Source organism: Petromyzon marinus, chromosome 51 (genome assembly GCF_048934315.1).
Source record: "Petromyzon marinus isolate PM22_M1 ecotype Great Lakes invasive population chromosome 51, UKy_Petmar_22M1.pri1.0, whole genome shotgun sequence".
NCBI lineage: Eukaryota > Metazoa > Chordata > Hyperoartia > Petromyzontiformes > Petromyzontidae > Petromyzon > Petromyzon marinus.
In genome coordinates this window covers 9,951,692-9,965,875 of record NC_133717.1, presented here as the reverse complement: position 1 = coordinate 9,965,875, position 14,184 = coordinate 9,951,692, and the positions used below count along the sequence as shown (strand labels likewise).

At 50.7% G+C, this 14,184-nt stretch overlaps 1 protein-coding gene across 8 annotated transcripts in view; it reads right to left on the bottom strand.

The window, feature by feature from the left end:
* LOC116953433 (dystrophin-like) overlaps positions 1-14,184 on the bottom strand; it is a 373,535-nt gene that overhangs the window by 287,950 nt on the left and 71,401 nt on the right. For all 8 annotated transcript variants that reach the window (XM_032973644.2, XM_076074969.1, XM_076074971.1 and 5 more), the window contains 2 exons: positions 4,112-4,173; positions 108-200 (listed from right to left, as the gene is read on the bottom strand). In XM_032973644.2, coding sequence (XP_032829535.2) covers positions 108-200; positions 4,112-4,173 — 155 coding nt within the window. The remainder of the gene's footprint in view (positions 1-107; positions 201-4,111; positions 4,174-14,184) is intronic.

The window sequence follows — 14,184 nt, the reverse complement described above, 5'->3', positions numbered from 1 at the left end:
TTAACACGTTCAACGATTACATCATCTATGCAAACTGTTGCTTACATGCCGTACGAAAGAGAGTGATCTCTGTGCGCAGGTATTTTTCTGTGCATGGTTATACTCACCAGTTGGAACCCAACAAGGCCTCCCAGCAACTCTAGGAGTTTTCTACCATCCTGCAGGTCCAAGAACAAGTCTTCGATAGGGTCTCTTCCAGCCTGCATGCACAGGATAAAGAACGAAGACACACATCGCCCCACGTTGCCTTTAACAGATTGATGGGGGCAAGCACTGGTCACGAGTGCCTTTTAAGGCTGATAAACCACACGGCAACATATTTACACACTGCGCCAGGTACCCACTTAAGGCCGAGTCGACCGAGGGGATGTCAGCCGTGGTCAGGAATCAAACTCTGTGTGCAGTGTTTGCAGCGGCGCAGCACGCTAACCACTGCTGTCAACGCTCCCCACGGACACACGACAACAACAATAACCGCCATTCGCCACTAAGTGGCGGTGACATCACCACGGTGCTGGTGCCAGGCTATGTGCACGTTGAGGACACACAGGCACACATACACACACGCACACATACAAATCGTCCATTTAACCTGCCAAGATTGCCGAGACGCACGTTGCTTGCGGGGCTGCTATTACCGGCACAACAGCACACGAAGCAGGCCAATGGTTAGGCGAGCGCCACGCTCAGAGGGTAGTGATATTAAATAGGTTTTTGCGTGGTGGGGGGGAGGGGGGGGGCAAGTTAGGAGCGGGCGAGAAGTTGGAGGCAGGGCGGTCGTTGCAGCGATGATGTTGTTGCTGCGCTGCGTCGACCCTACGCCAGAGTCTACGCGCCGCGATCACGGCGTGCCATCATCGCTCACACCGAGCAGCACGACAGGGCTCTGCCAGCTGGTCATTAACAGCGAGCTCCACATTCACCGCTAAGTAATACACGTTACGCATAATGGCCTGACATGTAAACCATGATTAATTCATTATAACACGATTTGGAGGGCTTTATTAATCCACTCCCTGGATGAAGGCTTTCCCCACTTCTTTGAAAGTCACATGGGGAGGGGGGGGCGGTGGGGCATAGTTGTTTGGCCATATTTCACCGTGCTGGTCAATTACAGGTTGCTGAAGTTAGATGCCCAGGATTAGGTGTCACTCGCTCCTCATTTCAGCCACGGCCAGGAATTGGTCCTCGGGTTGAAGTGCAAAGTGGAGTGTCCAGGCTGACCCTATGTTATACACGGGGACAATTGCCCCGGCTTAAACACAGCCTCTGTCACCCATCGCCATGCCCAGACAGAGTTTCCTGCCAACAGTTGGGTGCTGACATGAAGGGACGTTCCAGGCATTCATTTTTATAAATAAGTCTGCCTAGGATGGGCCAGTTGCCCATTGCCAATGACACCCTTGACCAGGAATTCAACAGGGGGCTCACTGAAAGAGTGCGAGATTAACCCACACGATGGACTGTTGGGGCAAGCGGCAGCAAAAAAAAGCCTTAAGGCTACGCACGGCACACGAAAGAGGTGGCGAGGCCGGCACCATGCATGGCTTTCCTGCTTTTGTCTGCCCAGTTCTGATGGTTTGCACAAGGCAGTAGATACTCATTAAAGGCAGTCGACCTGGGGAGGACCAAGACTGCTTTAGATATCACTTGCACTGGATGTTAGACCTGGCCAGAAATCAACCCCAGACGACTGGGTTCAAAGTGCAATGAAGGCGCTTCCCATTCACCAACTAAACGAAGATGTTTTTACTTTACCAGGTAAGGCCCCGCTCTTTTTCAGAAGCGACCTGGCAAAAAAATGATCACTCAATGAAGTGGCTTATGTGGAAATGTATAACAGCCGAATAAGCGCGTGTTTCTAAAATGTGTAGGGGAGAAACCGGGGGACCCAGAGCAAAATCCACGCGACCATGGGGAGAACATTTAAACTCCAAATATACAGGACCTCCTACATACCAGGCGATGGCGTTAACATCTCGCCACCACATCCGGAAAAATTCACCCACATGGCGACATGCATGGCCTGGCTGCATCCAAACCAAGGCTGCCTCATGTTCCACATTAGACAAGAACCCTTCCCCGATCGCTTGCAACTTTTGAAAGCCATTCATCACGCACATATACGCGCTCAAAAGCGACAAGCAACAAAGAAAAGCTCTGTGTGATAAAGTGCACGTGGAAAACCCGGTTCGCTACTCCTCCGGTATTGGAGATCAGTGGTGCTGCATGTGCATCCTAGACTTCCTGTATTGTCAAGGCCGCGGTGCAGGGTGCGTGCCCCCATCTCATCTGGTTTTGGACGCCAGCTGCTTAAGGGGGTCGTGCGGAGAGAGCCGTGATGAAGACCAGATGCTGTCTCGCTTTGCGATTCACGCGCAAGGGTGGGGGGGGTGGGGGGGGGGTTGGGACACGTGGGAGCATGTGGCCCCAGCATGCGGCCCTAGCATGCAGCAGCAGCAGCAGCGGCCCCAGCATGCAGCAGCAGTGGCGGCGGCTGTGGCCCCAGCAAGCAGCAAGAAGCACAAATTTTCCGAGGCGGCGTGTCCGGTTTTCCTCCCCGTCGCTTTGCATAAACAGGGCGGGCGGACGGGCGGCGAGAGCGGGAACACATGCATCGACTCCCCGCCCCCCTTGCTGCAGTCGATCCTGGAGCAAGCCCCGCCGGGTCAGAGCCCTCGCACTCCGGCGGCGACGACTCCACGGGCTTCACTGACCTTTCCCACGGGTGCCAAACCGAGGAGGCCAGCCTGAGCTGATCACGGCAAACCAGCGGGCAAAGGGGGGCCCCCCCCTTAAGTCGCCAACCCCACCAGGCGTATAGAAGCCTCGTAGTCGAGTGTATTTGTTTAACCGGGGGAGATCTCAAGAGGCCAAGATAGTAATAACCAGTGATTAACAGTGACAAGTAATCCGCGGTGGTGGAAGCAAGGATGGGGGCGGCTGTCCTGCTGAGTTGGGGGGGGGGCGGTGGCAAGCGTGCGACTGAATTGTTGGAAATGGAACAAGTGGTTGCAGTTGGAGGCTCGGATTTTTATTTTGGGTGGGGGGCAGGGGGCTGTGCCGGCACCAGAGCAGCCGGGGGTTGGGGGGGGGGGCAGGTCACACCGACCGCACCTTGCCATGGGCGCCAAAATATCTGGTCGCTTACTCATGGTGGTGAGGTGGCTCAGGGGTCGGACGCACTGAGCCGTCGTTGGCTCGGTGCGTCCGCTTCAGCCGCCCACGATTTGAGCTGCGTTCTCACGATCCCATCTTATCTCGTCCAGATTCATATCGCGCCTTTACCAAAAGGCGCTTTAACCAAGGGCGCTTTACAGCAATTAAAAAAAAATGCTCCATGAGATGATAACGGTTTGAAATTAAGAATGGGGATATTATTAAAAAGTGGCAGTGCAGTTTAAGTGACAGTAGGACAGCTGGGAGTGTTAAATAGGGGTTGGGGGTATGCCCGGGCATTTAACAGAATAAAACGAATATATAATTAATGATAATTCAAGCAATTACAACGTTACAATTTAGCATCTGAACACATGTGGATGGGTGTATTTTTTTATTTGCTCTATCATACATCCAAAGAGTGTTAGTCACACCATAAATCATACCAAATCGATTGGATAACGGGCTGCGGACTACACTTAGGTGCACGGTTTAAGTCACTGGCTGCTGAACCCAGAGTTGAACCCCGGTCCCCAGGGGCGCCTGCATAGTGCACCAAATCCCGGGCCACATCAGCCACCTACATTTTACTAAATCAAGCGCCACAATCGTTACTTTCATTATTTGTAGCTCTGAAAAATTGGATATTTTAAATGGACATTCACTCATTTGGTCGGCGAAACATTTCCGGCATCATTCACATCAACAAATTATATATTACACATATCAGAGGCACCAAATCGCAGTTAAGCCGGTCGCTGCCCCAACAGACACCCTCGCTGGCCCCTGCTCCAACGACTGCCTTGCACGGCGTCAGAGAGGTGGCAACAATGCGTACCCTCCTCTTGCGATGCGTTCTGCGGACCGATCTGTAAAACGTCGGACAATCGCGGCGGCACAACCGGAGAACGCAGGAAGTACAAGGAAGTACAAGGAAGTACAAGGGGCTCGCCTTTGCCAGCTGCGAGTTGATCCATTTGGTGAAGGTCTTTCTCTGCACGCCCACCCGTTCATCTGGATGACAAACAACAACAAAACAGGTTAAGCACTGGCAACAGCGTGCAGTGTACCAAGCATGCACGTGCACATATGTACAGCCCTGTTGTCAATCCACTGCTGGATGAAGGCCTTCCCATTCCCCCCCCCCCCCCCCCACGTGGGTTCTTGGGACCGTATTTAAAACTTGCCGGTCAGTCACCGTTGGCGAAGGCAGGGGGGGGGGGAGCACAGAAGCACAGTACAACAATCGATTTCGCTGCGCTGGCCTTTGCCGCTAACACCGTAGAACACACCCCACGGCCGCCTATGACAGAAAGTTTGCGCATACGTCGGTCGCCCATCCAAGCACTATCCAGGCTCAAGTCCGCTTAGCTTCCGAGGGCTGAACGCAAAACCGGGCGCATTTCGGTTGATTCGGTCAGAGGCTTCGTCACAAAAAGATAAAAAAATCCCACTTGACTGACTGATAGCGGAGCTTCTCCATAGATCTGGGCCCCCTCCAGAGCATATCGGCATGCGGACCGTTGTATGCTCCAGTTCCGAAACAAACAAATAAAATTTCGCGTTACTAAAGAGTGGCGATTACGGCCACTGCATTCGAGCACACGATCCCACACGCTGCTTGCAGATTACACGCGGCCATGGGCAGGGCAGTTAACGAAGCGCACAACCGAGAAGAAAAAAGTTAAAATAATCGGCCAGCGAATGTACCGTCGCCCAGCACACGACGTGACGTTGCCCATGCGGTCGCTCGTTCAAGAGACGGCTAACATCTGGCAGCGCGGCTCTGCCGCAGTTGACGAATTTCGAACTTGGTGAAGAAAACTTGGTGAAGAAAACTGGCGAGGGGGGTGGGGGGTGGGGGGTGGGGTGGTTCTTCCCTATCCTTCTGCCAAACTCGCTATAAACACTCGGCCACGTCCGCGCGTGTTTGTGTGTTGCGATGTTTCGTGTGGTGCACACGCCCTTCGCGGAGGAACGAATTAAGCACTCTCCGTGCCGAGTGTTTCTGCATTCAAGTTAGAGTTGGTCTCTCCACCCTCCCCCCCCTCCCATATGTTATTTTTTAGTCACGATTAGGTTGGGGGGGGGGGGGGGGTTACGGTTCGAATCAAGAGTCGAATGTATATTTCCTCCTCTTCTGGCCACTGTGACCAAGATCACCGGGAATGCGCCCCACGTCTCATCAGCACTCGGAAGCGAAGCGGGATGTGAACCTGCACGGAGTTGCTTGGACCGGTGGCCATCCATTGTGTGGCAAAATTGTCATCGGAAGCTGCGGCACTGCGGTGTTGTACTTCTATGCTCCCGCATCTCTGCTACCCACCTTCACCAACGCCAGTGTTGGTGAAGTATGTCCAAACAGCCACCGTGACCGATATGGCGTGCGGCGGTTTCCTCGCGCAGCGGACTTTTGACAGATTTTGGCTGTACGTGCCCTGTGTACGCACGGCAAATGTAGTGGCAAACAGGGGGTAATGGAAACCCATTACAACAAATTAATACGAATATAACACGGTCTGCTATTTCACACGATTTAGGCGACTACATCGCAAGCGTGTGAACCAAGTCTTCAAAACTACGAATTAATCGATGCACATCGTGACACGCACACTCTGGCACGGAGGGACATGCCAAAGCCATGTGTGTGTGGAGCGGTAGTGTAGCGGCAGGGTGTGGTGTTGGCCACCCACCCCCTCCGTGTGCTATGCCGGCCTTCATTAGCTGCTCACTAACAGTGCTTGCCCCAAAAGTCTGCTTAGGCTATACGGGGAATCTTTGTTTTGTCTGTGTGTAGCGGTTGGCATGCTGCTCTGTAAACCCGGCGACCCGAGTTCAATTCCCGCTCACGGCCAACACCGGTGACGATTATTTGAACCGCGTCCTGGGCCTTCCCTAGGTCGACTCACCCTCAAATGAGTACCTGGTGCGGTGTAAACATCGCCACTGGAGAGACAAAGGCGGCCGGGCGCGATGTTGGCTACCCACCACCTCGTGTGCCATGCCGACCTTCATTAGGTGCTACCTCGCTAAACAGCACTTGCCCCAACAGTCTGTTAAAGCTACACGGGGGGGGGGGGGGATCTTTGTTTTTGTCTACCATGGAACTATTTAGACCCACCTCCCCTTCCTCCCCTGCTGGAAAACATCGTTGTTGGCACAGAAGGGCGAATCGGAGACACGTCGAAAAGGCCAAGTTACTGAGACGAGCGCGAAATAGGCGGTTATACAACGTGGACATCACGGCACATAAATGTTTGCAGCCGGAGCTCCAAATGTTAATAGAGCGGAAGAAAAGCGACGCCAACGTAGAGCTTGGATTACTTTGGAACAATGGGCAGTGTATATTGTAGTTGCACGCATCATAACAGTTTGAAATGCGGCTTAAATCGATCGCTTTATATTTCTGTCGTGTGCACAAGGATACACTTTACGCAGTTAGCATAGCCACCAAGACCATTGGGACTAGGGCAGTTGGCGAGCACCCATCTACCTGGACTAATGGACATCTGTGAGAAAGGGACTTTATAACTCATTGGATTCCCCCAGTATAAAGAATGATTCCCATTCGGATTCTAGAGAGCCGACATTCAATGTACAAAAGACAGAAATCCTCCATGTAGCCTCCATAGGCTGTTGGGGAAAGTGATGTTAGCGAGCACCTATTAGGGCTGACGTGGCACACAAGGATGCAGTGTGGGGTCAGCACCACGCCCAGCCACTTTTGCCTCGCCAGTGCTCATGGCTACACACACCGCTTCAGAGACTTGGTTCAGAAATGTGCCACCGATGTTTGCGATGCGTGGGGATCCAACAACGCGATAACCACTGCACTGTTACTCGCACACGGACAAGAGGATGTATGCACTCACGTGGACCAATGCCCACATTACCCATGCACCGCCCACATTACCCATGCACCCCCCACAAACAAAGGCAAAGGCACCCCCCCTCCCCCAGTATAGCCTGCAACAGACTGTTGGGGCAAGTGCTGTTAGTGAGCACCTATGAAGGCCGGCATGGCATACGAGGGGGTTGGGTGGCGAACCCCACGCCCGACCGCCTTTATCTCCCCAGTGGCGATGTTTACATACCGCACCAACTACTAATGAGACTGAGTCACCTGTTGTTGGCCGTCAAAGGGAATCTAACGCCGGTTACCGGGTTCGTAGCGCAGCGGCGCTAATCGCGGACACTGCCGCTCACGACACCACCCACACAAACATCAAGACAAAAACACACGCAAACTGCAACCACACCACCCACTGCAAGTAGAAGCCAGATTTACCCCCAGGGAAGCCCTCAATGCCTTTTGTGTAGTGAAAGATCCTTTATTCTAACCGGCGTGCAAAGAGAACCGCTTAAAATTCTATGAGACCGAGACCCCCCCCCCCGTTTTCGTTTGTTGTTTTTAATCACGAAATCTTGAAATTGTGGGAGGTCTTTCTGTGATGTATGGGTGCGCGCGCCACTGTCTCCGAAATGGAAACATTCCTGCGCTGGTGAAATGCTATCAAACTGCACCGCGCAGGGAAAAATACGCAATATTTAATTTGTGTGCGGGGGTTCATAAGCAAAAGTCCTGCACGGCATTCCAGAGCAAGAAAATATAACGGCCAGATCCTTACGTAATTTATTCTCGCGAGGAGATGGTATTTACTCTGGCCACTGGAATGCCATTGAGGCCATAGAGCAGTCCATTTGTTTTGCTTGTCACATCAACGAATACATCTGCTAAAACAATCAAGATATCACGAAGATATTTCTAAATACATGCAATTTTCTTTTTTTTTAACAGTGAAAAGCAAAGCATGGAGTAGGGCTACTGTAACCTTTTAACTGTTAGTCCTTTGTCAATCCATTGCTGTTTGAAGGCCTCCCCCATGCCACGTAACTCAAGGGTGTGTTTACCCACACTTTTCCACACTGGTCAATGTGGGCTTGTTAGAGGCGAGCCGTGGGATCAGCTCGGATATCCACTCGGCAATTCATCCCACCATTGCCTCGAACTCAGTGTTGCACCACCATCGGCATGGATTTTCTCAGATGCGGGACCCTTCCTGATGAGGAATCCTGAGACTCATTGGGGCTTTTCCTGGATAAATAACCTGGCATTAGTGGCTCCCCCAAAAGGTCTGCATTGTGAGCGTCTGAATGGAGCGGTAACAAACCCAGGATTCCGCCGAACTCAGATGCTAAAAAAAGCATCTCCTAGCATAACACGAAACAACGACAAAAACAAGACTCGCATGTGTATCGTCACCTCTGCCTTACAAGAAAAATAATTAGCTGCGAGGAGGGCTTAAGTTCAGCCGAGTCCGTCCAGATTGGCGACGTGGAAAGTATTACCACACCCGACGTATAACATACATCCAATTATCACGGTTGGCTACGTACGGTGTGAAATAAGTTCAAAATTACACACACACACATCTCGATATGGCTGTGGCTATGGAGTACGGGCGCCAACTCCAGTTCACTGGTAGACTGGAGTAGGCTACTAGTCGTCACTCGCCTACCTGCTGTTTACCAGTGACCCCGATGAAATCCCATGAGAAATGAATCCGTAGTAGGCCTGCCGTGGTTGTAACGGCGAGCGCACGGGACTTGCAATCCGGAGGTCACCGGTTCAATTCGACATTGCCAACGTGGTAGTTGAAACAACGGGGGGCAAGTTTCTTAAATACCCCCCCCCCCTTCGCTACTTGTCCACTCAGCAGTATAAAGGTGGGTAACGCCACAGTGAGTCGATTGGCAACTGTGTGGTGGGGTAAAGTGTGGGTACTCGCATCTCTTCAAAAAAGACCTGGCTAGTATGGCTGAAGGGGGGCAAAGCACACCGTCGTCTAAAAGGGGCTCTCGAGAGCTCCCTGTAGCCCTGGGGTCAGCAGCCAAAAAGACATGGGCCATTTTTAAAAAAATCGAATTTGGTATTAAAAAAAAACCCTACCAATATTTCAAGAGCCGCAATTGCATGCGAATACGAGACGGTGGTATTTCAATAACGTCACGAGGCAGTCCTTAAAAGAGTGCGGATCGAGCCGAGGCCTTCCCACCAACAGTGACGTGAGGGCAAGCAATTGCAAGCACCGCACCTTAACACGTAAGCGGAAAAAAAAACACATTTCGGGCGGCACCAAAGCCTTTGATTTTTGCTTGTAGGCAATCGCTGACGCCCTCCTCCTCCGCCCCCCCCCCCCCAGCTCGAATGGTCTTGCTACAAGAAACTGGACGTTGGGCTTCCAAAAAAAATAAGTTGAGTTTGTTTCTCCATGCATCGATCGGGGGGGGGGGGGGGTATTTTTTTAATTATAAAAATTCTCCCGCGCCGTGCCAACCTTCCCAGTGCAATCCCGCCCGTCGCTGCAGCCGAGCGGTGGTCAGGAGGCAGCTCCAAGCGCACCGAGGGCTGCCCCCCTCCCCCGGGAGCGTCACAAAAAACAACCCCCACCTCTCCGGCGGGGGGGGGGGGGCACCAGTGTAAACATGCTGCTGCTGCTGGAGCAGCAAAAATAAATGGCTGTAACACTTCCCGAAATTACATAAACGGAGCCTTTGTGCGAGCGAGCGGGCGCCAGAAAAATGACGGAATTACGTGAACCGTCTCTCCGTGTCGGAGCTGAGTTATACGGCCAGGGGGAAATTAATAGTTTTTTTTTTTACGTAGCATCGACATTCGAGATACGTACACAAAGGTTTCATGAAGGTAACCATCGTCCACGGTTAGTGTGGTGGTGAGCGCTACGCTGCGCTACGAACCCGGCGACCCGAGTTCGATTCCCGCTCACGGTCAACACCGGTGGCGATTATCTGAACCGGTCTTGGGCCTCACCTAGGTTGACTTAGATGAGCATCTGGTGCGGCGTGTAAACATTGCCACTGGGGAGACAAAGGCGGTCCGGCGTGGTTCTGGCCACCCACCCCCTCGTGTTCTGTCCGGGCCTTCATTAGGTGCTCGATAACAGCACTTGCCCCAACAGTCAGCTGTCGGCTACACGAGGGAATTTGTCTTTGTATCACTACGGAAGGCCTCGTTGTGTTGCTCACCGTCCATGGAACCCTTTTCCTCCAGTGTTGTTCACAACCTGGAGACGAGGGCAGTGGTTTAAATCCACTTCGAGGCGTGTTTAACTCACTCGTTTAGGGTTCTCTAAATTACCTTTAGACATCTTCTTTGGTTCTTTCGGTAAAGTCACGTCGAAAGAGAATAAAATAATATAATAAAATAACACAATAAAATTCTCACGACGTTTCGGCCACAACACAAGCGGCCGTTTAGACACTTCGTTTTTTCCCCCCTCCCCTTGGCGAAAAGCAAATTTACTTATTTAGCAATGCACAGCGCTTTGAGTACCTTGCAGAGGGGCGCTTTATAAAATGCAATTAATTAAATCTTGACTTAAAGCTGTCGTGACTGCAGGAATTAATGTTCTTTGGATATGTCGGTGAAGTCAAAGAAGAACCTATCTACGTGACTTTACCGAAATATCCAAAGAATATCTAATTTACTTTCATTATCGACTTAGCTCAAGCTGCCGTCTTCATGATGTACCAAATGAGCGATACCTTTATTGACACGCTGCATGCCATGAGCCCGGCGCATTGGCGAGACCCCTGCAGCTCGGTGTTTTAGAGGCATAGGGTTCGCATCCACGACTCGCCCTTGAAAACATTGCCATCTGCACTGAGAAGAAAGGTGGCATTACAGGGGTTGGTGGATCGCACTGATCTTTGAAACTCCCAAAGCCGCCGGGGGGGGGGTGGGGAGGATAACCCTCGGAGGTGGTCACGAGGCGACAGTACAGCAAACGGGTCCACGAATCTGCGGGTGTGGACCGTGTACGTACGCCCCGAGTTATTGTTTTTAGGTGTCAGGCCACGCAAAAAGGGTTGAAACGAAACGTGGCACACACACTGCCAGGCTTAAGTAAACTAACAGCCCATCATCAGCATTTACTCCGCGTGGGGTTCAATCCCCGGCGTGATGTTATCGATGGCCTTCGAGGGCGGTCTTTCTGCACTCACCTTACCACTTAAGCCGCGAGGAGAGAAAAAACCAAATCGATAAAGCATAGGCGTCCACAGCTCACAAATCTGACGACGCACGGGTTTGCTTGCAGCAAACGCTTCTCCATTCTGAACAGGAGAAAGCCGGAGCACGCTACCCCCCCCTCCACCCCAACCATCGCTTCTGATTGTATCAATCACGTGAATGCAGTTTGCATTTCGAGCACTCTGGATTTCTAGCCAAGTAACGAAAATATGCAGCGGTAGTCGACGATAGCCCAGTTTGACATCGTCACCTTTCCCTCTGGTACTTTGCCTGGTTCTGCGCCTCGTCTCCAACACAACGTCCTCCCCCTCTCTATTAAATCACTTATCGTCTTCAGCGGACACAATGCCTCACTGTACTTGACAGAATCCAACGCAAGGCAGCCGGGTTGATGGACGATCCAGCCCCTCGCAGATTCCACTGCAGTCACCTCGCTCATTCGGCGCGGCCGATCACCTCATTGTCACTTTTCTATTGCTACTGCCATGGCTTACCGTTCCCGTGATGATCACTCAGTGCATCCTGCACCCGATGCCGATGACTCAGGAACCAGACTGACAGTTTTGTCTCAGTTTAAACACTTAGGCTTTCGCGGCCAATTTCATCCATAAGAGGTTTGGGGGGGGGGGGGGAGGTTAGAGCACGGAGCGGTGTTCAACCACCATACCCGCAGGTAAATAATCCTTCCGTTTACAATTATTTCCTCGCACTTGCCCGACTTTGGAATTTTCTTCCAACCGTCTCGTAAGGCCTGCTGGAATTCAAGACGGGCTCGAAGCTCGGACCTGCTGAGAACTTCAACAGCGCCGTCCCCAAGTCGCTCCGAGTCTTGGGTCCCTTTGGGCCCGTGCTCGGCAACCGCCATGAAATATTTAAAAAAAGATTATAATTTACCTAACGCGGCCCTGGAAGGTACCCGAGGGCCTCTTTCCCCCCGGCCAGAGCTGACTCGGACTGAAGCTACCTGCTGCAGAGTCGCGGTTCACAGCACGATGCCAGCGGACACGCATTCAAAAAAAATCGCTCAATTTCGCACGGTGTCACTTTCACTCGTTCAGGACCATCCCAAAAGATTTTTGTGGGGGGGGGGGGGGGGTGGGACATTGGATCCCACTCACGAACCTGAACTCTGCGAGTACGATTTAAACCGAAATTGCCGGCGATTCACGCTCAAATAGCGTATATACGAATCGTGTTACGTTACCACCCCATTGTAAATCCACTGCTGGATGAAGGTTTCTCCATGTCCTGTAAGTTGTGGGGGTTGTTTGACTATACTTCACCACGCTGGTCAGCGCGCGGGTTTGGTGAAGAGGGGTGAGGACCGCTTCATCTCGGCAACACCGATGTTCTAGATTTGAAGCTTTCGTGACTGCAAGGATCCATACTCTTTGGTTCTATTCGGTAAAGTCACGTAGGTAAAAAATAAAACAACAAAAATCACGACGTTTCGGCCACAACACAAGTGGCCTTCACCAAGTGGCCTTCACCTGATGAAGGCCACTTGTGTTGTGGCCGAAACGTCGTGATTTTTGTTGTTTTATTTTTTACCTACGTGACTGTACCGAATAGAACCAAAGAGTAAACACGGATGTTGGCCACGGCCTGGAATCGAACATGGGTTGCTTGGTGTAGAATGCAGCGCGCGAGCGGCTGCATCACCGCTCCAAAGTACGGATTGCGTTTAAGAGAGGTCGTCTTGGACTTAACTAATACTCGGGACACGATAACTGAACCTTCAGAGAGCTGCCTTTTGTTGAGAGTTAACAGGAGAGGGAATGAGTACATGAAGATACAATAAATAAATCCATTGCGCAGTTTAAGCAATGTTTTCAAAGATGTCACCATTCACATTTTAAGTCTTTAAAGAAATATGTCAAACCCATGGTATGTATGTAGTGATGCATGGATACAGACTAAAACCGATTAATTTGCTCACAGATACAAGCATGAAATCGTCCGCGTAAGAATATTTTATTTCTATTCTGTAAATTAACTTCATTATCCTAACTATAAGAAGTGTAAACTTTACAGTTTATTGTACTTCCCCTGCGATTATCATGGTTGGCTACGTACGGTGCACAAAATAAGTTCAACATTCAAATCATATAATATAAACAAGATGCTAAAAACGAAAAAAATAAATATATTTTTTATTTGGACTGAAACCCCCAAATCATGACAATCCATCAGAAACACCACACATGTTATGTACATGGACTCTGCTATACAGCACACAAATCAAACGATAACTCGTACATTAAATTTTGATTTAAAGCTTTCGTGACTGCAGTAATTCATATTCTTAGTTTTTTCGGTAAAGTCACGTTGAAGAGAAACAACAAAATAACAAAATATATATAAAACGTGACTTTACCGAAAAAACTAAGAATATGAACTCGTACATTATGAACCAAGTCTGTTAATTCCTGGTATTACTGCCACTCATGTGGGTGGAATACCCTTCCTTGTTCTATTTGTCCACTCATTGATATCAGCTGGGCCATCATCTCCACGTCCACTCCAGTCCTATACAACATCCTGGTTCGCCACTTGGAACAAGCCCTCATGCGGTATCTCAGTCTCCACCCCGGTGCTTCCACATTCGTGGCATTTCTCCTCGTGTGGGGTTACGTACATCGTCTAATTATCACGCAATATGTAAAAGTAATACATTTACTCAAAGTATGCCTTCACATATGTAAAAAAAAGTGATTTTTTACCACCTCTCACCTAATACAAAAATCAAGATCTACTCTGTTGGCGAATATATATAGATTTTAAAAAGGTAAAAGTCGCAGCCCTGCAAGTACTTGGACATGCCACTGCTGGCTGAAGGGCCTGCACTATGATAAGAACCTCTCCAGAGGATGATATTTGGCCTACCTCTTCCATTCTGGCCAGACTCTTGGAAGAGGAGGAAGCACCCACCACACTTTACCCTACCGCGCGTGCGACCCGGCGGCCGGATA